Source organism: Molothrus ater, chromosome 21 (genome assembly GCF_012460135.2).
Source record: "Molothrus ater isolate BHLD 08-10-18 breed brown headed cowbird chromosome 21, BPBGC_Mater_1.1, whole genome shotgun sequence".
In the NCBI taxonomy this organism is placed as follows: Eukaryota; Metazoa; Chordata; class Aves; order Passeriformes; family Icteridae; genus Molothrus; species Molothrus ater.
In genome coordinates this window covers 6,081,119-6,108,029 of record NC_050498.2, presented here as the reverse complement: position 1 = coordinate 6,108,029, position 26,911 = coordinate 6,081,119, and the positions used below count along the sequence as shown (strand labels likewise).

At 49.4% G+C, this 26,911-nt stretch overlaps 2 protein-coding genes across 2 annotated transcripts; both read left to right on the top strand.

The window, feature by feature from the left end:
- Nucleotides 1-2,116: 2,116 nt before the first annotated feature.
- On the top strand, nucleotides 2,117-9,849 carry LOC118694364 (argininosuccinate lyase-like). The gene is given in 17 exon segments (XM_036395399.2): nucleotides 2,117-2,680; nucleotides 4,357-4,551; nucleotides 4,657-4,740; nucleotides 5,037-5,093; nucleotides 5,668-5,765; nucleotides 5,921-5,998; nucleotides 6,255-6,332; nucleotides 6,725-6,777; nucleotides 7,009-7,071; nucleotides 7,242-7,356; nucleotides 7,978-8,062; nucleotides 8,276-8,335; nucleotides 8,472-8,555; nucleotides 8,802-8,882; nucleotides 8,975-9,067; nucleotides 9,069-9,082; nucleotides 9,495-9,849. Coding segments are annotated over 17 exon segments (1,407 nt in total). The 5' UTR covers nucleotides 2,117-2,662; the 3' UTR covers nucleotides 9,646-9,849.
- A 788-nt stretch (nucleotides 9,850-10,637) lies between these two features.
- GUSB (glucuronidase beta) lies at nucleotides 10,638-21,481 on the top strand. Its single transcript, XM_036394948.1, has 12 exons — nucleotides 10,638-10,874; nucleotides 12,476-12,664; nucleotides 13,475-13,656; nucleotides 14,083-14,225; nucleotides 14,388-14,575; nucleotides 15,294-15,446; nucleotides 15,904-16,082; nucleotides 16,741-16,887; nucleotides 17,867-17,951; nucleotides 19,433-19,609; nucleotides 20,082-20,217; nucleotides 21,262-21,481. The coding sequence occupies exons 1-12, from the start codon at nucleotides 10,638-10,640 to the stop codon at nucleotides 21,417-21,419; spliced, it is 1,974 nt and encodes a 657-aa protein (XP_036250841.1). The 3' UTR covers nucleotides 21,420-21,481.
- The last annotated feature ends 5,430 nt before the right edge of the window (nucleotides 21,482-26,911 follow it).

The following is a 26,911-nucleotide window of genomic DNA, read 5'->3' as shown; positions in this document are numbered from 1 at the left end:
ACATACAGTGTAAGTCAGCATAGGTACACGCAGTGTAAGTACATCCAGTATAAGCCAGCATAGATGCACACAATATAGGTACATACAATATAAGCTAGGACTTGAGGTAACTCTCTGGAAGATACTAATTCTTGAGCCCTATACCCTTTGAGAAGATGGAACCTATAGAACTACTGCAGTCACGTGAGGAGGGTGTAAGACGCTTCCTCCAGAAGTCCAAGAGAATGGCATGGAAAAAAAGACACTACCAAAGCTGGTAGTGAGAAGGAAGACAGATGAGAACATCTTGTCCCCTGGAGTTTATAAACACTGGGGTGTCTGTAGTTCACTGAAATCCTGCTCTCATGTCTTGGTTCTTTGGGGTGAGGATGGGCTGAGCTCAGCCCATGGGAAGGGTGTGGGCTCTCCTCCCTTCCTGCAGGGGATGTGTCTCTTGCAGGGGAGGCTGGCAGATGGGGATTGTCCCTTCTTACTCAGCAAAATTCCTTTCCCACCCCAGCCTTTCAAAGCTGGAGTTTTGCTCAGCCCCTTGTCCCCATGCTGAGGCAGCAGCATGTTGTTGACTCAGAGCTGCAGGTCTGGAACACACAGGGAACAGAAATAACAAAGGTGTTACCTCACCAACTTTGGGACAAGGGCTGCAGCACAGACAGGACAAACTGTCTGCAGCTCAATCTCCAGCCAAAGTACCCCAGGAGACACAGAGTGCTTGCACCTTTGGAGCATTTGTGCTTTTAACACATGGAAGAAGGATCAGCAACAGCAAAATTCCCTTTTACCAACTTCTCACCACTCAATCTCTCCTTGTTCTGGCCGTAAAACAAATCCATTCACCTGGCATTTAAACAGCACATTTCAATTACCTTTCCACAAACCTCTTTGGTGTTTGCTCCCTTCCTCCCTGCTGTGTTCCTGTTTTGGCCCATGTCTCACTCTCCAGACTGGTCACCTGGCCAGGAAATCACTTTTGCACTCTCAGCTGCCAGGCTAAAGGAATAAGAAAGCCACAGGTAACACCAGTGCTCAACACCTGCAGTCAGAAGAACAGAGATTTTCCCCTCAAAGTTCTTTTTCCTCCCATAAACTTTCTTGATTCATGCCACTCCCCTTATTTTTCCTGTTTGTATCTTCTGGTTCCTTCTCTTCAGATCCTCAGCTGAGCAGATTTTCTCTTGCTCCCAGCAGCAAAAGTCTGGCATTGTCCCTCATGGTGGCACAGAGCCAAAATGAAAGGAAAGGGGAAGCAGCAGACTACCACATTTTAGTCTCTTACTTAAATAAGCAGTTTACAGTCACTGGTACTCCCCACCCATCCACCCTTTTCTTAAAATTGTGAAATATTTCAGATTGGAGGACCCTGTGGAGCTCCACAGACATTACAGAGTGTGGTCCTTCAGATTTTCACCACCACCCTCCTCTGACTCACTGGGATTTGGGTTTTGGTCTCAATGCCCTGCTCATTACAGGCCACAGGAAGGTGCTTGATCCAGGAATTCACTTAGGCTGATTATCAGCTGGGTCATTCTGGATGTGAATCTCGTGCTCAACATTCTTCCAAACCCTCAGCAACCTCCTGTCAAGGCTGGAGTATGGACATCCATAAAGGATGAACATGAAAAAAGGAAACATTACAAGTGAGGAACTCCAGAAGGAGAAGGAACCTGGCAACAAAATGGTTCAGAGTTTTTCTCAGTGCAGACAGTGTGATGGTCTGTGCATTCTTAAGTCTGCAAGTCTGAAGGAGAAAAATAAATAATCATGGGTGGAAATGTTTGAGAAGCAGTGAATTAATTGGTGGCTACATAGAGAGTCTGAGCCTTGCTCCGGATGGATACTGAGGGCACTACATGGGAAATGCAGCTGCGAAAGGACCTTGTGGGGCCGCCAGAGGCAGCTGGGTGTCACCGGCAGTGTCCTGCTGCTCCAGACAAGGACCCGAGGACCTGGATTAGGCTCCATCCCAGCTGTATGGCACCAAGGCTGGTTAAAGGACAGCAAACCCCGACAGGGGACAGGAAAGCGGGGAAGCCGTTCCTGAGTGTGCTGTGAGGCACAGGGACAAGCCCGTGCCGCTGCACAGCAGGACCAGGAGCGGGGCTGGCCCGGGGACTCCCCGCCCCGGCGGGCGGGACGAACTGCGGGGCGCCGGGAGCGCGGCGGGATTGGAGCTGGGACCGGGACCGGGACCGGGACTGGAGCTGGGATCGCTACCGGGGCTGCGATCGGGACCAGGAATCCAGCTGGGATCGCTACCGGGGCTGGGATCGGGACCAGGAATCCAGCTGGGATCGGGACCAGGATTGCAGCTGGGATCGGCACCGAGATTGGAGCTGGGATAGGGATTGGAGCTGAAATCAGGATCAGGACAGAGCTGGGATCGGAACCGGAGCTGGGTTTGGGATCGGGACCGAGACCGTGACTGGATTCGGGGCTGGAGCTGTGATCAGGACCAGAGCCGGGACTGGGACCGGAGCTGGGATTCTGACTGTGACCAGGATCGGGACCGGGACCGGAGCTGGGACGGGGATCGGGATTAGAGCTGGGATCAGAACCGGGAGTGGATCCGGTATCGAAGTCGTGACTGTGACCAGGAGCGGGACCAGGACCGTGCCCGGAGCCGCCCCGCAGCGTCCCCGGCGCACACGGAGCCGGCCCGGCCGCGATGGCAGCAGCAGCCGAGGTGAGCGAACTTTGCATCCCGGGGGTGTCGGGGGTGCTCAGCCGAGCGGAGCTGACCCGGGGCCTCCGCGTTCTTGCCTCTGTCTCCTGGGAAAGGCCGATCCTTGTGCCTGGGACTCGTGCTCAGGCACTTCCCAGCAGCTTGTGCAAACAAACACTGCTCGGCACAAAAGCTGCATTTTCAGTTTCCTTCCCTGCCCAGACGTGACCGGGCATCGTGGCGAGTTCACTTTCCGCTCTCCAAATCGCTGCTCCACGTTCCCGGCAGTGTTTGTCATTGCCAGGCTGCACAGCCACTGCTCCAAAGAGTCCTGGAGATGTCCGAAATGAACCTTTCAGCTTTGATTTCTGGATTGTAAATGTGTATGTTGCAATGTTTCTGCTGACACCCTTCTTGCTTTGATGGGAAGGTTTAAGTACCTGGATACTCCTGATCCCCAGTCAAGTGCTGAGGCTCTGGAATGGCCTTTAATTTAGCATTCATTTTGCTCCTGGGTGCACCAAATGAGTGTTGAGGAGCTCTAACACTTCTTTTTCAATTCTGATTCCCCTCCCTGTCCTCCCTCAGCTTTCTAACAAAGCTGCCTTTTACACATGGCTACTCCTGACCTCTGCAGGCTCTCTCCTGTTGTCCTTCCATGCATAGGGACATGGAAACAGTCACCAGGGAAAACTTTTTTGAGGTTACTCAACAGTGTTTTGTCTGGCTGGTAAAGCCCTGGCACAGATCAGCTTCCAGCTCCTTGCTGTCCATGGTAGTTATAGTGACCAGCATGAGAAGAAACTTGGCCAGTGGTGATTAAAAAATCGAGTAGATTAGTAATTATCCACTCTGCAATGCAGCTGTATTTAGTCCCTTCCTTCAGGTGTCCTCCAATTCCTTTTTGTGCCTGGTAGCACTGGAAAGTTGTTTTTGAAATCTTGGATAAATTGTCTCTGCCCAAGTAAAATTCTTACCCACTTCAGTGCAAGCCTGGCAGAATGAAAACTTCTTGGGTTGTCTTACCTGGGCAAGAAAAAATCTGAGCTGACACAGCTCAGGTGAGGCCAGGCAGGCTCTGAATCACTGCTGGAGAAGCTCCCACACAACACACACCCCACACACCCTGCTGTGGGCACAGCTGAACCCTGCACGAGCCTTTGGGCACGGGCTGAAGTGGGTGACACATTCCAGGGCGTGAGGTCACCACAGGAATACTGGCTTGGATAGGAAAACTCCACTTTTGCTTCAGCGCTGAAACACAGCTCTTTGTCAATCAAAGAAGAATCTGTTAGTTAAACAGCCCCAAAAGGATATAGAGGATATTAATTTCACTCTAATCCTACTGACTGTTTAGTTTCTCCTCCCTTTACAAGGCCTCAAAACAGAAATCTGTGCTAGTCTTGCTTTGTTCCCTGATATCAATTTCAAGGACTCCCAGCAGAGTCCTGCAAATGTAAAAAATCTTGGAGGGTTCCTGGGCCAGATCTCAGAAACACTGACAGTGATGTGTTCTCCAGCTCTTCCACCACTTGCCAGAGGTCCTGAAGTCCAGGGGACTTTCTGGTCAGTGCTGTCCCACAGAAAGGAGTTGAGCATGGGCTCTGTATCAGACAAATGGACCACAGGATGTCGTTTACTGCACAGGATTTATCTGGAGTCATTAGGCCTCTTTAATTGGCTTTTTTCTCTCTCAGGGGAATAAGCTTTGGGGTGGAAGATTCAGTGGAAGCACAGATCCCATCATGGAGATGCTCAATGCTTCCATCAGCTATGACCAGAGGCTGGCTGAGGTGGACATCCAGGGGAGCATGGCTTATGCCAAAGCCTTGGAGAAATCTGGGATCCTGTCTAAAGCTGAGCTGGAGAAGATCCTGGGAGGCCTGGAAAAGGTAATTTCTCTCATTCAAAAACCTCAGGTGAATGAGTAGCTCCTGAGAGCAGCCTCCCTGGATTTGGTAACTCCTGTGGCTGACTGGTGTTTGTGCTGCTTGCAGATCTCTGAGGAATGGTCCAAGGGAGTCTTTGGTGTGATCCAGACTGATGAGGACATCCACACTGCCAACGAGCGCAGGCTGAAGGTTTGGCTCTCCAGCCTCCTCTTCCTGATTCTCTGCCTGACATTCAGGCCTTGTCCCTCTGGGAAATCCCTTTAGAGCTGCTGGCACTGAACCCCCTGGGGCACAGCCAAGGGTCTCCAAGCCCCCTTTTGGGGCTGTACAAGCCCAGAACCCAAAGCTGCCCTTCCCCAGAACACATCCCAGGGTTACTCACAGGATCCCGGAGCTGAGTCCCTTCCAGGCAGGGAGATGTGCTCCTGTGGATTGTCCTGTTTAGAACACAGAGATGCTGACAGAAATCCTGCTCTTGTCTTCAGGAGCTGATTGGAGATGTAGCTGGGAAGTTGCACACTGGCAGAAGCAGGAATGATCAGGTATGGACAGAATATTTTCTTCTTCTTTTGTATTCCTCCACCAAAATATTGAATTCTTTAATTCAATATTTTTATGCCATCTCTCTCATGCCCTGACACACTCCAGCCTGAATTCCCTTTAAATTAAAGATGGCTTTAAACTAATGATGCTGCAGTGACTCATCCACCCAGGGGAGTGGGATCTGCAGGGCTGCATTCTGCTGGTAAAAGGCCACAAAATTCCACTGACATCTCTGAAAGCCTTCAGAACCCCTGACTCTGCTGGCTGGGTGATCTTTCAGGATCAGTCTTCCTCAGGATGATCAACTTGTGTTGGTTGGTTGGGAATTTTCTGCTTCAAATTTGACAATATCTGAGAAGCCCACTGAAAATAACAGATTTTGGTTCTGTCCATGTAAAGCAGCAGCAGCTTTCACAAATCAGTGACCAGGGATGCATCCCACAGGAGGAAGATTTCCCTTCCCATCACACAGAACCAGGAGGGGATAATGGTGCCAGGGGGTTGTGCTGAGCAATATTTGGTCACTAAATCTGTCCTGTTGTGCTTGGCCTGGCTGTGGCCAATCCCCCACAGGTTGTGACTGACCTGAAGCTGTTCATGAAGAATTCCCTCTCCATCATCTCCACGCACCTCCTGCGGCTCATTGAGACCCTGGTGGAACGTGCTACCATGTGAGTCCTTTCCCTCAGTCCCTGTTTTCCATAATTTTGGCTTTTTGGGGCAGGACACTCCTAGGCTTGTTGTGTGACTGTGCAGCTGCAGGATCTTCTGTGGCCCTGTCCTCCTGCTGTCCCTGCTGCTCACCTCTCTGTCCCTTCCCTCCCAGAGAAATCGATGTGATCCTGCCTGGCTACACCCACCTGCAGAAAGCTCAGCCCATCCGATGGAGCCAGTTCTTGCTCAGGTGAGCACCTCCCACCCTCCCCACCCTCGGGGCCCTGCTCTGCTGAGGGGACAGCCAGGGCTGGGGACAACCCCGAGGGAGCCCTGCAAACTGGAACAGGAGCTCCCTGTGTGGCTCTGACCAGCTGGGAATCCAAACATGGATTGGACAACTCCCTGTTCTCCATCCTTTGGCCATTCTCACCTCCTGGAGTGGGATGTTCCATTTCCATTTTCCAGCTTCATCTCCCTGTTCCATCTCTCCTGTCCTTCCCCAGCCATGCTGTTGCTCTGACCCGCGATTCTGAGCGCCTGGGAGAGGTGAAGAGGAGGATCAATGTCTTGCCTTTGGGAAGGTAAAGTTTATTTTTTATTGTGATCCTCAGGCATCAGTTTGCTCTGAGATAAAGACAAGAGGCAGATCTGTCCATCCCCTGAGACATTGGGGTTTCTATTCCGTGGACACTGCAGCCCAGTTTGCCTCTCCAAAGACTCTCACCATAGAAATACTTCTCTATTTCCTGAAAATCAAGGATTACAAGGCTTCAATTAAGAAAATCTTCCTCTTTTGGAGGGAAAATCTGGTTTAGTCCAGACTTCAGGGTTTGATGAGCCTCAGACCACACTGTGAAATCAAAGTGAACTGGGGGAGGGAAATCTTCAGACAGGTGTCATCACTAGGGCTCAGTTTTGGTCAGATATCAGTTTGGATATCATGGGTGAATTCTGGTTCTTTCTCCCCTGGCAGTGGAGCTCTGGCTGGAAACCCCCTGGGAATCGACAGAGAGCTGCTGTGCAGTGGTAAATGTTATCTTTTTAATAAAAAATAATAAAAAATGATTACTCATAATATCTGGGATTTTGGGAAGCATCAGCACATTGTCCTAATGTTATTTGGATGTGCTGCAGCACTTGAACAAGGGGGTGGAGGGAAATGAATAGATAAAAAGTCACCTCCTCTGGGGCAGCCTGGTGCATTCAGGCTCCTGTCAGGGCCAGTGTGAGCTCCTGTGTCCATCCCCTTCCTTGCAGAGCTGGACTTTGCCTCCATCAGCCTGAACAGCATGGATGCCGTCAGCGAGAGGGACTTTGTGGGTAAGCACAGCCAAAGCTTCCCAGCATGGGGGGAAGCAGCTCCTGACACCTTTGCAGTTCCCTTCCTTAATAAGGGACTGAAATCCGTCACTAGGATGTAAAGCCCCAGTCAGGGCTCCCTGGCTTGTCCAAGCACCTTTTCCCCTCCTGATTTCCTGCCTTCCCTGCAGTGGAATTCCTCTCTGCTGCCACCCTGCTGATGATCCACCTCAGCAAGATGGCTGAGGATCTCATCATCTACAGCACCAGCGAGTTTGGCTTCCTGACCCTCTCTGATGCCTACAGGTCGGTCTCAGCTCTGGGCAGGGAGCTCCTCCCTCAGCCTCTCCTCCTCAGCTCCCTGTGCTGGGTGAGGCAGTGCTTGGGGTCTGTCTGTGCACGAGGCTGACCCAGCACCAAGAGCCTGGCACAAAGGCACCATCAGGGTGAATATTCCTCAGCAATGGGCACTAATTTGTGATTCCCTCAACTCAGCCAAGCCTGTGTTCAGTCCAGCTCCTGTCCAGGACCTGCTGGCAGAGAGAACTTCCTCCTGTGCTGGGAATGCTGCCAGAGGCCTTCCTTGCGTGGCTGGGTTTGCAATCCCAACAGACTCCTTGTCTGCAGGGTGGCACAGCCACAGCCCTCCCTCCATGAAGTTGCACTAATACTTAAGTCTGACCTGCTGATACGATCCTGGAGGGGGAGGCCCCTTTTAAGTTTCTCTGTGAGAGGTGGGACAGTGTGGGAGCTCCAGACAAAGTGCAAAATCAAAGAGCAACTCAGTCAGTTCACTGACTTCCTTCACCCTGAAACACAAATACAGTGAAGAGGGTCCTACATGTTCCTTTTATAGGGCTGGGTCAGTGATGATGAGTGTGTATGGATGAAGGTTTTGCTCACCAGTGCACTCCATGTCCCACCCAGCACTGGCAGCAGCCTGATGCCTCAGAAGAAGAACCCCGACAGTCTGGAGCTGATCCGCAGCAAAGCCGGGCGAGTGTTCGGACGGGTGAGCCCCAAAAAGGAGGAGGAGGAGGGAGAGGAAACTGCTCCTGTTGGGGCTGGACAATCTCCTTTCTCTTTGCCTTTTTCTTTGAAAACTGCTCCTGTTGGGGCTGGACAATCTCCTTTTTCTTTGCCTTTTTCTTTGAAAAGAGCTGTGGGTTCTGGGGCTGTGCTTTGCTCTGTGGCTCACTCCCTGCCTCTGCTGTTCCCTCTGCAGTTGGCTGCAATTCTGATGGTCCTCAAAGGACTCCCGAGCACCTACAACAAGGACCTGCAGGTACAGCCCTTGTTCCTCTCCACAGCATCTCTCCTGCTGGCTGGAGGAGTCAGCAGAGCTGGGCTGCTCAGCCTGGGGGTTTTTTGGGCTGCACTCAGGCTGGCTCAGAGCCATTTCCATCACTGTTCCACCACAGGAGGACAAGGAGGCTGTCTTTGATGTCGTGGACACCCTGAATGCTGTGCTCCAGGTTGCCACTGGAGTGATTTCCACCCTCCAGGTAAGGATTCTTCTCATCCTCTCACTATTCAACATTATCATGGTGCATATTGTGTGAGTAACACAGCTCCAGATTGTTCCCAAATAAAAACTCTTCAGTGCCTCACCCACACTGCTCATTTTGGTCCCCTCTGCCAGCTGCTCAGAGCATTCTCTTAGAGCTCCAGATGAATTCCCCTCACCCTGCCACTAACATGCCCCAAGGAGGAGCTGATGGGAACGTGTCCCTGGGATTCTCCTCCTGCAGATCAACAAGGAGAGCATGGAGAGGGCGCTGAACCCAGAGATGTTGGCTACGGACCTGGCTCTGTACCTGGTTCGGAAGGGAGTAAGTGCCAGAGGGAGAGCTGGAGCTGGGATTTCTTTGGATGCAGAGGAACTGAGCTGAGTCCCCTCTGCTCTGTCCCCTTCCCCTTGCAGATGCCCTTCAGACAAGCCCACGTGGCCTCTGGCAAGGCTGTCCAGCTGGCTGAGACCAAAGGCATCACCATCAACCACCTCAGCCTGGAGGAGCCTGAAGAGCATCAGGTTTGTACCTCTGTTATTTCACTTCCCTGCACAGACAGGGCTCAGCCTCCCTGATCTGCCTTCCCCAAAGTGCCTGGGCTGGGCAGCACCTCAACATTTCTGAGGTGACAGAATATCCCTGAATATCCCAGCTGCTCCTGCTTGGGCTGAAACACTGGAGGGGGACAATTCCAGCAGGGTGGAATGGCCATGGCCATGGGCAGGAGCTCTTGGGAAGGGCTGGGAGACACCTCTGCCCTGAGCAGGAAGCCCCCAGAGGGCTTTGGCTCTGAAGTTCCTCGGTATCCCCACGGCGCCAGCAGAAGCTCAGGAGCGTTTCCCCTGGGGCAGAGGCTCCATCCTCACTCCCTCAGCCTCTCCCCGGGCTCTGGGCACGGGGAGCAGCCCCTGAGAGCCCCCGCTGTGCCCCCAGCCCCCTGTTTGGCAGCGACGTGGCGCAGGTGTTCAGCGTGCTGAGCAGCGTGGAGCAGTACACGGCCGCGGGCGGCACCGCCAAGAGCAGCGTCTCTGCCCAGATCGAGCAGCTGCGGGAGCTGCTCAAGAGGCTCAAGGAGCAGGCTTAGAGTGTGGGGAGAGATCCCGTGGCACTCGTCTGGAGTTCACTGAAATCCTGCTCTTGCGTCTTGGTTCTTCAAGAGTTCACCCTCCCTTTTCTCCCCCAGAAGCCACCAGGGCTCCTTTTGCCATTTCCTATAACTTTTAACCTTCACACTTCTGAATATAACTAGAAGTCAGCAAGCAGGCAATAAAGAAACAACCAAAAGTAAGCAGGCAACAATAATAAACCTAAGCTGCGCTTAAGGGGAGGTTTAGTTTGGACATCAGGAGGAATTTTTCCCAGAAAGAGTGACCAAACATCAGAACGGGTTGTGCAGGGAGGTGGAATCACCATCCCTGGAGGTGTTTAAGGTAAGAATTTATGTGGCACTCAGTGCCCTGATGTGGGTGACAGGGGCGTGTTGGGTCACAGGTTGGACTTGGTGACCTCAGAGGCCCTTTCCAACCTAAATGATTCTGTGTCAAACAAACAAACAAACAAACAAATAGTGTAAATAAGTAAGCAAATGAATAAATAAGTAAAAGTAGGTGATAAATACATTTAAACACCTAAATAATAAATAAGATAGGAGGGGAGGGGACCACTCACCTCTCGATGAAATCCAGCTATCCAGAGCCTGAAAGTTCCTGGAGGCGCCTTTACACCGGGACACTGGTGGCTTTGTCCGGAGGCGACCGTGGGACAGAGCCTGTCGGGCTCTGCAGTCGCTCATCGCGCTGGGGCGGGACCGGGACCGTGACAGGGACCGGGACTGTGACAGAGATCGTGACAGGACCGGGATCGCGACAGGGATCGTGACAGGGATCGGGACCGTGACAGAGATCGTGACAGGACCGGGATCGCGACAGGGATCGTGACAGGGATCGGGACCGTGACAGGGATCGTGACAGGACCGGGATCGCGACAGGGACAGGAACGGGGCGCCCCTCAGCCGCGGCCCCGCCCCTCTCCCTCAGCCCCGCCCCTCTCCCTCAGCGGGCCCTGCCCACAGCCAAGATGGCGCTGGCGGCCGCAGGCGGCGGCGGGGCCGGTCTGTGCACGCTGCTGATGCTGCCGGTGCTGCTGCTGTTCCTCCCGGGCCTGGCGGCCGGTGCCGCCGGGATGCTGCAGCCCCGGGACACCCCCTCCCGCGAGCGCAGGGAGCTCGGCGGCCTCTGGAGCTTCCGCGCCGATCTGTCTCCGGGCAGGGACGCCGGGTTCGCGCAGCGCTGGTACCGGCGGCCGCTCCGGCAGGTAGCGGGGAGCGGGGCGGGCGCTGCCCACCCCGGGCACGGGCTGCGCTCCTTCTCCTCAGAACCGGGCTCCGGCCCGCTGTAGGGGCTCCTCTTCTTTCTTCCTCTTTTCCTCTTTCCCTGCTTTCCTCCCCACCGGGCTGCCGTTCTCCTCACGGTGCTGGCCCTGCGCAGGTTGTTCTTGAGGCAGCTCCTAATTAGCAGCTGACCCTGCTCCGAACTGTTCTTGGGGCAGTTCCTAATTCGCAGCCCCTGATGATGCCCCCGGTGCTTCTCCGAAGGTGGACACCCTTTGAATGAGCCCCATTCACCTCCAGGAGCCTTGCACAGCTCTGAGCTTCCAGCAGCACAGAATCACCACAAATGTGCCTGGAAAGGCACTGGGAATTGTTTATTCCAAAGTTTCAGGGTGCTGGTAGAAAAGTTTTGGTGTGACTGAGATCTGCTTGGAAATAACTGCATTGCCTGACAGAAAGGAGTTAGGGATTTTATGCATAAAATATATAAGTCGTTCATTATTTCTGTTTTAGCCTTTTGGCCGATTTTGTTGCTGGATTGTGGAAGGAGAGAAGAGCTGAAGGGCACTGTGCTGCTGGAGGTTTTGCAGAGGAGAGGAATCCTGAGCTGTGTCCCTTCAAAGAGAGGCTTAGATGAGTGCACTCAGCCTGTTTTAGAGCTCAGAGAATCTCCCTGAAGGACACTCAGGTTCTGGCCAGCCCAGGCAAGGGTTTTCCTGCACCACATACTAGAAAATCCTCTTGCCCATCCAAGGATTTTCCCACTTGGATTTTCTGATGAGGGCACCGGGCTCTGCAGTGGCAGTGCTGAGTCAGCCACGCACATGATGCCCACCCTGGGTGCCCAGACCTTCCTCATTCCATTTCCTGAGGCTTCCTCAAGGAAGGAGAACTGCAGAACTCCTTTGTGCAACATCCTGAGTGCAGAAAGTGCTGAAAATGAACAGCTCTGTTTGGCAACAGCATCTGGATTCCTCAATATTCAATGTACTGTGACACTGCCTCCCTCTAATCTTCATGTTGAAATAAGCAACTGAATGGATTCTCTTGTAATTCCAAGGAATCTCTGTTGTTTCATGCAGTGAGAAAGGCTGGGCTGATCCCAAACAGTCTCCACGGGGAGAAAAATATCCCAAAATATCGGTTACTGCCCAAAATATCTATTATTTTGTTACACTTTTACTACAGCTCTTAGCTGACAAACAGCACCACAACTCCCCCGTTGCTCTGGAGCTGTGCAGGAAAAAATTGCACTGAAACAACAACCTGGGCTTGGGTTTTTCCCTCCTCACTTCTGTGATTCCACGATGCCAGGGCCATTAATGAAAACATTTCATTGTACAGCAGGAGGGGAATAGAAAGCTGCAGCTGCTTCCTGTAGGAACAGGCAGGTTCATGTGCCTGGTGCTAATCAGGGCTTGTATAGGAGCTGTGAGAGATCTCAGCAGTTTTTAAACAGCTTTTCCCAAGTATTTTCCCCTTGGCAAAGGCACTGTAAGGCTGTCACTGGAAGGGGGCACCTCCAGTAGTAAAATTCATTTTTAAAAACTCTCTGTTCCTTCCTTTGCCACGCAATTCCTGCCAGACCGGCCCCGTGATTGACATGCCGGTGCCTGCCAGCTTCAACGACATCACGCAGGACCCCAGCCTGGAGAACTACATCGGCTGGGTGTGGTACGAGAAGGAGGTGCTGCTCCCCCTGCGCTGGCTGCAGGGCGATCCCGCCCCCAGGGTGGTGCTGCGCTTTGGGAGCGCCCATTACTACTCCATCGTGGTACGTGCCGGGGGATCGGCCCTAAATTGGGGCCTATTACTGCTTCCTAAATTAGGCTGGACTAAAGGCAGGTTTATGGTTTGTCAGCAAATGCGTCCCTGCCTCGATTTTGCATCCCCTTCTGAGCTTGTGCCCGTTTTCCCCCAGCAAGAATGAATTCCAGTTTCTCTGATGCTGCAGTTTTGGGGTTGGTAATTAACATTTCCTGATTAATGGATCTGCCCCACACTGTGTTGTGGTGGTGTTCACAGGGGTCTGAGGCTGAGGGAAGAGATGAGGATCTGACTCCATGTTTCAAAAAGCTGGTTTATTATTTTATGATATATATTATATTAAAGCTATACTAAAAGAATAGAAGGTAGGATTTCATCAGAAGGCTGGCTAAGAATAGAAAAAGAATGATAACAGAATCTCAAGACTGACTGAGACAGTAAGGACAGCTGGGCTGTGATTGGCCATTAATTAGAAACAACCACATGAGCCCAATCCCAGATGCACCTGTTGCATTCCACAGCAGCAGATAACCATTGCTTACATTTTGTTCCTGAGGCCTCTCAGCTTCTCAGGAGCAAAAAATCCTAAGGAAAGGATTTTTCATAAAACATCTGTGACACTGTGTCCCTCAGTGACACTTGATGTGACCCAGACCTAGCTCCCAGCAGAGGGAATCTCTCAAAGATCAAGGCTGATCCCTCAAAGACCCTCTGAGGATCAAGAGCCCAGGTGTTCCTCATAACCAGGCTTCCCTTCCCCGTGCTCTGCTGACCCCAAATTCCCAATAACCCTTTTTTTTTGTGTTTTTCCTTGTAGTGGGTGAACGGGGTGCAGGTGGTGGAGCACGAAGGGGGGCACCTGCCCTTTGAGGCTGACATCAGCAGCGTGGTGCAGGGCAGCCCAGGCTCCCTGTGCCGCATCACTGTGGCCCTCAACAACACCCTGACCCCCCACACGCTGCCCCCGGGCTCCATCCAGTACATGGCTGACAAATCAAGGTGAGTTCTGGGCTGCTTTACTGCTGGGTGTGGGAGAGGGGGGCAGTTTGTTCAGCTGCTGGTTCAGAAATGCCTCCATGGGGTTGTCTTTATGGTGGAGCTGTGAGGAGTTTAAGCTGTGGTGTTGTGAGGAATCAGCAGTGAGCTATTGCATCTGTTTTGTGCCCAGGGGGCTCCGATTGGGTGATTTGCCAGGCTGAATCCAGGGCAGGTGTGAGAAGCTTGGATTCAGCTGGGAGCTGCAACTCTCCTGAAGGATGAAGATCTTTGTTAACTTCTTTGTTAACTGCAAAATCCTTCAGCGTAGCAGCTGACAGACAGATCCAGCCTGTCATAAAGATATTTTACATTATTATTATTATTTTGCACTGCCTTCTGCTGTGTAGTGAAGTGTAATGCAGCCTTGCTCCTGTCTTGCTCACTCAGGTACCCCAAGAACTATTTTGTGCAGAACACCAAGTTTGATTTCTTCAATTATGCTGGGATCCACCGCCCAGTTGTGCTTTACACCACTCCTGCTGCCTACATCGATGACATCACTGTGACAACCACTTCATCAGACAGTGTGGGTAGGTCCAGAGCAGCTCCCTCAGGCTCCAAATGGAGGTGCCAAGGGCAGCCAAAGGGAAAACATCCTGCACTGGTCTGATTGAATTTGTTTCCTAGTGGCTTTTCGTGAGGCTGAGCTGTCTCCTGCAGTCTCTGATTGTTTTTTGTTTCCTCTGAGCCAGCCAGGGTGCAGTATCAGGTGTCAGTGGCTGGCAGCACAGCCAATTCCTTGTCCCTGAGCTTACGTGACCAAGAGGGGAAGGTGGTGGCTACAGGTGATGGCCCAGTGGGAGAGCTCAAAGTCCTCAGCCCCAACCTCTGGTGGCCTTACCTGATGCACGAGAACCCTGGATACCTGTACTCCTTGGAGGTAAAGTGGCATTTCCTCCTCTGGGGGTGTGTTTAATGGGGTTAAGGCACTGCCATATGGCCTGTCCTCTTCTCAGGGGCCCTGTGCGTGTGACCAGAGTGGCTCTGCTAATTAAGCACTAATCAAATCAAGCTTTGGCAGCTTCTGAAGGGGCTGGCAGGGAGAAGGGCATTGCTGGAGTGTGCTCTGAGCTGCTGACTGAGGGTCCAGTCCATCCCCTCTGGGGAGATGATGAGTTAACAGCTGGAGCCTGGGAGATGCTGTGGGAGTTAAGGATCAGTGGTGATGTTCAGGTGCAGAAATCAGGGAGGATGAGCTGCTCTGATGTTCAGGTGCAGAAATCAGGGAGGATGAGCTGCTCTGAGTTTCCAGGGACTCAGGGTCACACCTGGGAGCAGGGGATGTGGCAGTCATTGCCTGGCATCAAGGTGCAGGGCACAGAAATGGCCTGGGGGGATGCCATGGGGAAAAGACACTGAAGTTTTTTGGGATGAGCAAAAAGGGACATCCAGGGGGCTCATCCTTCATCCTCCAGCTTCCACACCTTGGATTTGTATTTTTGTTCAGTCAGATCCAGCTCCCCCAGCAGCAGCAGTGAGGAGCAGGCTGTGTGCTGAGGGCTGGGAAGGGATGTGGGGCCAGAATCTCCCTCCCAGACAGGGGAGGGAGCCCTGGGCATCCCTGTGAGGGCTCCCCCTGTTGCTCCCTGGACACACAGGTGAGGATGCAGGCCCAGCTGGATGGGGCCCTGCTGGAGGATGTGTACACGCTGCCCGTGGGCATCCGCACCGTGCACGTCACCAGCAGCCAGTTCCTCATCAACGGCCGGCCCTTCTACTTCCACGGGGTCAACAAGCACGAGGATGCAGACGTGAGTGTGACACCCAGGGCCACCTCAGCTCACACTGCCCAGGTGGCACCTGTGCTGCCTCCCCTCCCCTCTCCTCTCACACCCTCCTGCCAGGCTAAGCACTAAGGGGACACCCACACCATGCCCGGTCCTGCCATCCCTCAGGGCACATGGATGTGCTGGTGGAGACACTGAAACATCTCCCAGCACAGCTTTCAGCCAGACATGCTGACAGACAGACAGACAGACAGTCTGCTGTGAGGGTGGGGAGGCCCTGGCACAGATTGCACAGAGAAGCTGTGGCTGCCCCATCCCTGCAAGCCTTTCAGGCCAGTTGGACAGGGCTTGGAGCAACCATGGCAGGGGTGGAATGATAAGAGCTTTAAGGTCCCCTCTGACTGTGGCAGTGGCTGTCGGGTTCCCCGCCCTGGGCAGGGGAGCTCTGTTCACAAGGGCTGGTTGCTCTCTCTCCCCCCAGATCCGTGGCAAAGGCCTGGACTGGCCCCTGATTGTGAAGGATTTCAACCTGCTGCGCTGGCTGGGGGCCAACTCGTTCCGCACCAGCCACTACCCCTACGCTGAGGAGATCATGGACCTGTGCGACGCCTACGGCATCGCCGTCATCGACGAGAGCCCGGGGGTGGGCATCAAACTGCCGTAAGAGCTGCCAGCACGCCCTGCCCTCGCCCCTCTGCTCCCCTCTCAGCTGCTCCCCAGTGTCCCTTTACTGCTTTTACACTTCTGTCCTCAGTGCTGATAATGGGAGTACTTTGTTCTGTTTGGAAATGTCCCATTGCGCCACCGGTGGTGCCTCATGATGTTGGGCAATGCCTCATGATGAGGGCACTTTGCCACATTTTGCCACATGGCTCCATTAATGAGCCCAAACCATGGCCCTGAACTGTGCAGTAAACTTTGGGGAAATGAGGCAGAAGCCATCTGTCACTTTGATTTTTTAAGATTTTTTAAGCTTTCTGATGTTAACATTTTTGTAGTGAACTTCTCACACGCTTTCTGTAAATAACTCATTGTTTTGCATTCCTTTATAGAGGAGGAGAAATTTGATGGACTGTTAGTTTGTCCAGTGTCACTGGAGAGGTGGCACTGTCACCCTCCAATCCACTGTCACTTTTGGAAAACTATACATGTTGGAGTCAGAAAATAATCCTCCCTTCTTTTTCTTCACCCGGAGAGCAGCGGTGTGCGCTTGTGCTCTTTCGTGTCCTATAGTGACAGCCATCCCCAGCACCTGCTGTGCTGAGTTTTCCCAGGGAAATGGATGGATTTCACACCCTCACCTCCTTCTGCCTTGCAGAGAGAGCTTTGGGAACAGGTCCCTGCAGCACCACCTGGCAGTGATGGAGGAGCTGGTGCGCAGGGATAAGAACAGGCCCTCCGTGGTCATGTGGTCAGTGGCCAACGAGCCGGCCTCAGAGCTGCCCCCAGCTGCTCACTACTTCAAGTAAGTGCCTCTGCTCCTCATCTCTAGGCAGATGATGCCTCTTCTTCCTTTGGGATGGCTCAGAGAGGTAGTAAAGGGAGGGCAGGCATTTTTTGGGAACCCTGGAATTTTTTGGGAACCTGTGGATGCAAACTAAAATGGAACTGCTGCACGTGTGAAACCGATGCTCATAACTGTCCCAACGTGTTGGTTCAGACCCACCAAGTCTCCACAAAATTCCCAGGAGTCACTTGGTTTGAGCATCTCTTCTTGAGCTGAGGGTTGAGTAAAACCAGACCTGGTGAGAATGGAATGTTCCTTGTTAGCACTGGAAGGTGAGTGCTGAGTCCTGTGAGATTTCCAGCAAAGCTGTAAAATAACTGGCCTTTCATTCTGAACACAAGGGTCTGCAGTCAATGCTGCTTGTTTGTCCTGTGGCTTCCCACTTCAAAGCCACTGCTTTGAGTCCCTGCAGCCCCCTTGGTTTGTTTCTAAAGAGATTTAAGCTTTGGGTAGCCCAGAGGCAGCTGTATAATCAGCAGCAGACTGTCCCTGGGAGCTGAGGTGCATTAAGAGAGAACTGTGAGTTTCATTCTTCAGGAGGTTCCACCACCCTCCTGCAATGCCAGGGCAGCAGCAGAGCTTGACTCTCCCATTCTGTCCCATCTCCCTCACTCAGGGCTTCCTCAGAAACATCCCAGGAGTTGTTCAGAGACTTCCTATTGCCCTTTTTACAGTTTTGTCCTCAAACTCAACTGTCCCTCCACCTTCTGAGCTGCTGGCACCACCCATGTGCCTGTGCTTGGTGTGCTTCCACTCTGCTCCTTTTCAGGTGCCGTAGCAACCACTTGGTGACAGATATTCTCTTCATTTCATTCCAACTCTGGCTGCTAAATCAAAAGCAGCTCAGTCTGGGGGGTGGAAGGACAGAGAGCCTGGGGAGAGGGGGCTGTGCTGCTCCATGCTGTTGTTGAACTCTTGCTTTACTGTTTGCAAACAGGACAGTGATAGCTCACACTAAAGCTCTCGACCCCTCCAGACCAGTCACCTTTGTGACAGATGCTAATTACGCTCTTGATCATGGTGTAAGTTTGCTTTATTTTCTAGCTTTTTCTTTCTTTCTTTTTTTTAAAATTCACACATTAAATTTCCTTCTCTTGTCACTTGTTTTGTATTCCTTTCCCCCCACTCCTATCTAAATTTACTGGAGATATTTAGCAGGGAAAGGCTAAAGAAAAATTACATTTTTGTTTCTAGTAGAAATCACCTTATCCTGTAGTTGTAGTCCAGCTTGGAAAAAAAAAAAGGATCTGTAAGACAGAACAATTCTTTGTGTGCAGGATTATGCCCCTGGATTCCATTAATATTGTCATGCTTTGCTATGCCATTGATTCTGTTTACTAATGCTCAGGATTTTCACTTGCAATTAAGCCAAAGCTTAAACCTCTTTAAAATGCTCACAACCCTTGTGGAAGTCTAAAGGAAGGAAGCTTTGCTTTAATTCCTGCTTTCAACTGCTCTAGATCTTCTTTGGCAGATGTCTGTTCGTGTTGAATAATCTAAAGGCTCCTCCAGCTCCACAATTAAAGCCCTGGAGCTGGATAAATGATCACAATGCACTTTCCTTGCATTTTTGGGCCTTTCATAGCATGCACCAAGGATTTTTAACACCTGTATTTGTTTCCAGGGTAGAGGTAGATCCTTGTACAATAATCCCTTCTAGCAGGTGAGTTGGTGCTGCCACACATCCCTGATCCAGGTTACACTTGGATTTCTTCTAAAATGTCCTCTAATTAGCAGGAATGGCTGCAACTCTGAGGTTTTTCCTCCCCACTCCAGAAAAGAAAACAAACCTCTGATGGTTTTAAATATGAAGGAGCCCAGCAGGAATCTGCTTTTGGATATCCCATTCCCACTCTGCCCAACTGGAGGAGCTCAGGCAAACAAACCCAGAGAACAGATCTCTCATACACTGATGTGATATTAGAACTTTTTTTTTCTTTTATTACAAAACATGTTAAGAGAACATTGAACAAGTTACATACAACATCACTTTATTTTGAGGGGGCTTTGTGCCCTTTTATCACACTGTCCATGTGGTAGAAATGGCAAATAACTTGCAGAATGCTTTAGTCTTAGTATTGCACCATTGATGCACAAAATTTAGTTGCTAGTCAAAATATTTGACCACTCACTTGATAATCACATTCCAATACTCAAAAGAAAAGTACATCTAAATGTACCAGCAAGCCAGAGACATCTTGGAAACAAAAAAACTTCTAACAAACCTGAGAATGAAACGTGTTGATCTTGTCTAACTCTTTGCTGTGACTTCCTAATCTGTAAGAAAAATGCCAAATTAATGCTGTTAGCTCATTAAATTTATCCTTTCTTTTTTTTTTTTTTCTGGGAAAGAGATTATATTTGGAGAGCCTGAGTGATGGGGGAAACAATTAGTTCTATGTGTAATAAACCTGGATTCCATTAATTGAACCCAAAGGAGGATTTAGCTTTACAAGAGAAGGTTGAAGTCTGTGCCAAAACACTCTCACCTTGTTTTTTGCAGGCTCCCTATGTGGATGTGATTTGTGTGAACAGCTACTTCTCCTGGTACCATGACCCAGGCCACCTGGAAGTGATCCCACTCCAACTCACAGCCCAGTTTGAGAACTGGTATAAAACCTACCAAAAACCCATTATCCAGAGTGAATATGGAGCAGACTCAGTGCCTGGGCTGCACAGTGTGAGTGTTGTGGTGGGAACAGCTCTTAGAAGGCAGAAAATGGTAACTGGGAGAGGCTGGCACCACTGGGCCTGGCTTTGCTGGGAGATGCTTTAGCTGGGAGTGTCCAAAAGGCTCCAGGATTGGGATCCTGCTCCACCAAAACCAGGGAGCTCTGCCACTCGCTCTGTCTGCTAAAGAGGACTCCAAAATCTGTCCTTGGAAGTGCTAGAAAATGCTTAAATGAAAGCAGAGCCTGGAGAATGGAGGTTCCTGGTGCTGTCCCATGCAGGGGGGTGGCACTCCTGTCCCTGTCATGACAAAGGCCACCAGGGGAATTCCCCCTGGGACCACCTGGAGCTCTGTGTTTGCTGATGGTCACAACAGCCAGGTTAATGCAGCCCAGCCAGCAGAGCAGGCAGCCCCAGAGCTGCTGGTCAGGAATAGTTGTGAGTGGGACTGTTTGTGCCCTGAGCCTCTCTCCTGGCTGCAGGACCCTCCCCTGATGTTCAGTGAGGAGTACCAGCAGGCCCTGCTCAGGGAGTACCACTCTGTGCTGGACAAGAAGAGGAAGGAGTACGTGGTTGGGGAGCTCATCTGGAATTTTGCTGATTTCATGACCAATCAAGGTGAGATTTTATTTATATTCTAAACCTTTCCATCCTCCCTGGGAGTTTAGTGGTTGTGCCACACAAACACTGTGCTGAAGGCCCTGTGTTCACCAGGTTTTGTCACAAAATCCAGCATGACCTGGGAAGGTCCTGCCTGTGCTTAATTCACCCTTTCTCCTGCACAGATGCTCCCAGGAACATGGGACAATGCACAGGGGAAGCTTGTGAGGACCCAGTTGCTCCTGGTTTTTAGCCACCATTCAGAGCTTCAGGCAGCTGTCAGGGACATCTCACTTGCTTCCAGTGTCCCCTGCAGCTGCCCTGGGAACAGAGCACCTTAAATAATCATAATTTACTTGGTAGAGGTTCAGCAGCAGAGGAGCAGATACCACACTGGCACACAGCTGGCTCACCATGACACCCCATCCATTATTAATAGATAAGTGCAGTCACAAAGGAAGGGAAATTCCTTAATTCACAGAAATGAAACAGTCTCAACTCAGATCTAACAATGAACCTGTTCTGCAGTGGGTTGGGTGGTGAGCAGTCAGGGAGAAGGAGGAACAGCACTAAAATACCCTGCAGAGCACCAGGACAGGCATTGGAAAGCTCAGGGATGGCAGTGCCCAGAAAAGCAGCATCAAAAAGAACTGAGAAAACGTAGACAAGGTCAGACACAGATGCAGTTCCAGGCTCTCTACCTGTTGCAATCCTTTTCTATAATTTCCTACAAAAACTGAAACAGGAAGAAGGGATCTAGACACCACACAGGACAGTAAACAGTCACCACCATTTCCTCCATCCAATCTGAAGGTGGAGCCAATCTCCAGCAGATGTAACTCTGAGGATTGGGCACACCCCAGTGAGTGTCCCAGCCCAGCAGCTGTAAAACAGGAGCTGCAGCTGGGCTGCCCTGTCCCATCCACGGATCCTGCCAGGATCCCTGACTGTGCAGACAAAGTGCAGAGGTCTCTTCCACGTGGCCTGATTTAGTACCTACATTGTAACAGCTCCCAGCAGAGCCTGCTTTATACATTTCTGTATTTTCTAACTTCTCTGCAGGCACCACACGAGTTCTGGGGAACAAGAAGGGAATCTTCACCCGCCAGCGCCAGCCCAAAGCCGCTGCCTTTGTCCTTAGGGACAGGTACTGGAGGATTGCAAATGAATCAAGCTGTCTTCCTCCTGCAATAACATCACATTCCCTCTTCCTAAAATGAAAACAAAAGGTTTAGTGCCTGGGGATTATGCTGGATTCGTTATTAAATCTCTGTTTAAATAAGTTTTATGCCTGATTGAAGTCTTGCAAGTCCAGTGCGATTTCTAGTCCACCTGAAGTAGTTACTGTGATGCAAAAGCAGATCAGAAACTTTTGTTTCCTCTGCTCAGCCACCTCTGGAGGCTTCTTGTTTCCAGGCAGGAAAACAAATATTCACTTTCAAGGAGCTGAAGTTAAGAAATCCTGACTGAGGTATCTGTTTATGACAAAAAAAAAATTACAAATATTACATGATACAACTCAATGCTGAACTTAAAAAAATCTAAGTTACTCTAAATGAACATCAAATCCCTCTAAAGCAAATGAGGTTTTCCAGTTAAAGTCCCCTAAGAGTTAACACTATTGAGATCACAGCAAACTGTCCACAGGGTTGCAGAGGAGCACAGTGTGTGCAGCTGCTCTGGCCTGACAGGATGGATGTGTGAGAAATCCTGAGCATTCCAGCAGCCAGGAGGGCTGTGAGCCACCCACCACCCTCCAACAGAGAGTTTGGAATTCCTGTTCCAGCAGCAAGGTGGAATGTTACAGAGGGAGGGACTACATCAAATCAACTTGAAATCTATTTATTTTACAGTACCAAAACTGCCACTGTCAGACACAAACTGTGTCCAACAATGCCACTTCCATGTGGAAGGGCTTCCTTCATATTAAATATCACCACAGGAAGAGCAGCCCAGAGGGAAATTCTGTTCCAAAGCTTTCTGAGAGTGGCCTGAAGCCCTCTGGGGCAGGGCCAGGTGTAGATAAATCCCTGTGCTGCTGCAGTGCTGTCCCTTTAGGCCTGCACAGCAGCCTAGGCCAGGCTTTAGCCGGGCATGGATCTCACCAGCACTCAGCAAAACTCAGAATATTAAATCTGCAAACTTCCCAAAAGCAGCAGCACAAGGAGCAGAATAACAAAAGCAGAGGCTGCCCAATGCATTTGGGAAGTTCCAATTCTGGAGTTTGGTTATTGGAATTCACAGATTCTGGGTGGAAGTGGTGCCATGGCTCCTGCTCTGCAGCTGCCTCTCTGTGCCTCAGGGAAGTGACCAAATCTGACCATAAAAAGGAAATATTTGCTTTTCTCTTGTGTGCTGGCCAAATTCTGTTCCCTTCAGAGGTGGTACACGAGGAACCAACAGCACCTTCCACCCTGCCCCAGCACAATAAGGACACAGATGTTCACTGCAGACTCCACAACAATTTTTCTTGTGTTTTTAAGGGAAAAGAAACAACATTACAGCATTCCTCACACTGTGCTAGGCCTAGATTTTCTCTAGAACTAAACCCCCAGAATATAAAACTCTATGCACAATAAAAGGACATTTGTTCAAACACACCATGGTACTGCCAACTAGCAGTGTTTGAAAGTCATTTCAACTTCTCCATCATCCTTTAAAAACTCATTTTCTTCAATTTCAACAAACCTGACCAAAACACAGATGAGGATTTGACATTGGTCACTCCTTACAAAGCAGGGCTCAGCTCAGCCCCCCCAAAATCTGAGCACACATCTGAGGGTTAATTCCTGCTTGTTCTCAACGAACCCAACCCTGCCAGCAGCTCCCTCCCCAATTCCAGGGACACTCCAGCCCTTTTTCCAGGGATCTTGTGGTCTGTGGGACCAGCTTTGAGCAGCCCCAATAAAGCAGAAAGTGATAAAAATCACAAGATTGGGTGGGTTGTTTTTTTTGTTTTGTTTCTTTTTTTGCTTAAAGAACTGTAAACATTGAAAGCCTCAAGTCAACGCTGCTCAGCCTTTACACACAATGCTCAGCCAGACAAAAGCTGCAGGAATTCTACTGGGAAAACTGGGATCTGGGGAGAATCAAGTGCTTTAACCCTTCTACTGCTAAACACACACAAGGGCTTGGGGAAAAACCACACGACTTGGTACAATTTCTAGAAACAGAAGTACAGTACTGACATTAAAAACAGTTTCTAAGGCTCAGACTGAGTCCAAAAAGGCCTCTGGTTGGGTTCATTCAAGCTCTTATGTTTGGACTGCATGAATGCAGCATAAGAATGATTGCAGCAAGACATCCACAGGTAATTTCTACATTTATTTTTGTTGGTGTTTTTTTTTTTCTTTTCTTTTTTTTTTTTACCAAAAAAGTTATGTGCAACAAATAGAATTCATACATATTTACATGGTTTTTTTTTACTTGTTAGCAAAATTGTATCCTAAACCTCCAGTAGAGAATCTCTCAGCCTATATTGAGAAAAGGAACATCTGCCCAATGACTCCATTTTAAATGGGTGTTGGATTTGAAAGCACTGGGAATAAATAGTTGATGGAACATACTATACAGAACAAACACCTAATATTTAGGCCATGCTTAACACAGTTTTGTGGTAACAGAATACTTCATATCTTTTCTGGACCAGTTTAAACAACATTGGCAGAACCAAAGCCAAGCTCTGATCTCAGCCCACATAAATGAGGAGCAGAACTGCCTGAAGCACCTCACCAACCTCCTGGAACAACTGAGACTACAGCAGCACAAAAATGCCAACTCCAGCATTCAGAAACCTCCTCAGCAGAGATCTGCTGTCCCTTCAGATCCCAAAGGTGCTCAGGAATGTTTCACTGGCCTCAGTGCCACAAATGTTTCACTGGGAGAAACTCCCAAGAATATTCATTTCCTCCCTGGCCTTAAAGAGTAGCAAGTACCTTACAGTAAGAGGATTTCAGGAATGGTAAATTCCTAAGCAGGGTTTGGGATGAGGTTTTGTTGCCTTTCCAATCCGCCCCTCACTGTCAAATTTCCAACTCAGAATATTCCATGATCCTAAAGGAATTTTGGGATTCTGAGAGAGCCAAAGAGGGGCAGGAAGAGCCCAAATTCAGAACCTCTGTTTGGATACTGTGAATTTTATCCCTTCCATTCTCCTGAGTGCTGAAACCACAACAAGGATCTCTGTAACACCCCCTGTCCCTTACCAGCCCAAATATCGTTCACCTGCCTTTACCCAGACTCCTGCATCCTTGGGAAATTTTAGGATTTGCCTTTGGATTTGGAAGGATTAAAACCAGTATCAAGCACACATTTGCCACCATATTTTGGCTGGGGCAGGCAGGGGGGCACAGCTGCACTCCTGATTTCAATCACAGCCCATTTTCCTGGAAGGAAAATGCTGTTTCTATCATTGGGAGCAGCAAGGAAAGTGTCAAAAGAACTGGAAGCAGAAAGGTCCAAATTTCTCCTGCTAAGATAATTCTGCCCTTTATTCAGGCCAACTGCATTTCTGAAGCACGAGAGAGAAAGAGAAGAAATCAGGGCCATTTCTAGCAAATCACTTCCAGTAAAAAGGAACTGCAAGGGAAGCACACAAGACAAGAGAGTTCACAATTAAGGATCAGATTTGCAAAGCTGTGCACAAAGTGTGGCTGCAAATTCTCCCAGAGCCCAAACTCCAGCTCCATTTGCTCCCTATGTGCACACTAACAAGGACTGCTGGAAATCTGGCCCTAAACATTTTTACTAAACAAACTGAATCAACAGACTATGCCCACACAAACAAGCACAAGACACAGTGAAGTCAACACAATACTTTCAGCTGATGGGGCTTTTTCTCCTCTTTTTTTTCCCAGAATTGGACCAAGTACTCATGGATTAGACTTGTCTCCATGGCTGCTTGCTCTGAGACAGGAGCAACTTTCAGGCAGCACATGTTCACCTCTTCCTTGGATGAAAAGAAGATGCCTTTAGTGTAGATCACAGGAATGCATCGAAATAAAATCTATACAACACATGAAACACTGCTACTGCCTCAGGGCTTGGGAGAAAACAAAGCCAAGCCTTGAGGGACCAATTCAACATCATTCATTCCCCTTAATATCAAAGTGGAAGGCATTTGAGAGACAGAACTAAACATCAAGACAAGCTTTAACTATACTCTGGTCAATACAAAACTCATTTAATGGATTGTTGGCTAAAACTGTCAGACGAGGGACAAGTCATTTAGTGTTACATGCAACAGATGTTACTCACACCACACAACTCTGTACAGAAAAGCAGTTTCCACCTCTACCCTTGGTGCAAACCAGAATTATTTCAGTAGTAATTTAAATATTAATTTTGTGAATTTGATCTCCAACCTTGTTTTGCTCTATGGAAACACTGCTCGTTTCACAGTCAAGTTTATCCTTAGTGTTTAAAATCACTTACAATGGAAGTGTCTCTCTGACATTCATGTTTGAGAATGAAAATGCTAAAATGAGTTAAATTAGTTCTTTAAATAAATGGGTATGCAGTTGGAATTGTTCATATTTCGAACTGACAAGGGCAAAAAGCAGCACAGCACCAATTACAGAAAGTAGCTGAACCCACACATTTTGGTATCACACAGTCTGAAACACAAATATTTCACTTTTCCAAATCACATCAACCTTTTAAATTAAACTGAAAACAATACTGCTACCACTTCTCAGTCTAAAAACTAAAACCAGATCTCTTAATACTCTTCTATCCCCAGCAAGTTTGCTGGGAATTTTGTTTGTTCATTTTTAAAGCAAGGACACTTCTGCCTGCCAAGTTCAACACAAAGTATTTGGTTTAAGATTTGAAGACAGAAGGCACTTTTAACATTCAGCCTTAGAATACTGAGTGCAGAAACAATGTGTACAATTTTGTTCCTTTGTTTAAATCTGCAGTTTAATATTTTTTTCCCCCAATTAGTTCTTAGAAAGAGCAATGATAGCACTATATCACATTTCATTTTCAGGAGCACATTGACTTACTTATCCCATTAAACAGGTTGCCCTTCCAAGAGATCTTCTCTGTGTGTGTGTGTCAGGCCTAAAGTTCATTTCCCAATATAGCACAAACCAAAGATCCTGACCAAGATCAATTAAGGAACTGCTTTTTCAGTGCACTGCTTGGTTATCCTGCTCACTCAGTGGTTTCCACTGCAAATTGCAATTCTATACTGCAGCATTCACAGAACATCAAACATTAGTAACACTGGGTGGCTGAGCACAGCTTCAAATGGAACAGCTCTGCTTGGAAATGGAGTCCTCTCAAAGAACACTTCATCCAACCCCCAATCTGCAAATCAGCTTTTCATTGACCACATGAAGCTATTTTTGTTCTGTACAGAAATTAATGAGGTTGTCGTTTAATCAGCATACTTCAGGTTTCAGCTTTAATTCCATTTTTGTTACTGGAGACAAAAAAAAAAAAAAAAGGAAAAAAAAAAAAAGAAAAAAAAAAGAAGAAAAAAAATGGAACCAACCCCAAGCATCATTCTTGTGAAAGCACAACAGTGAGAGCAGCAACTCCATGTTCTTTAGAGGTCACTTCTTCCATCGTGTCAGTCGACTCTGAGCTGAACCCTCTGACAGCTCCTAACCAAACCCATGGGACAGTGAGTTCTCCAAGGATGAAACCAAGAGTTCTAATTTTATTTACAGTATAAGTCCTAGTCAAATCTAAGTCCATCAGCTAA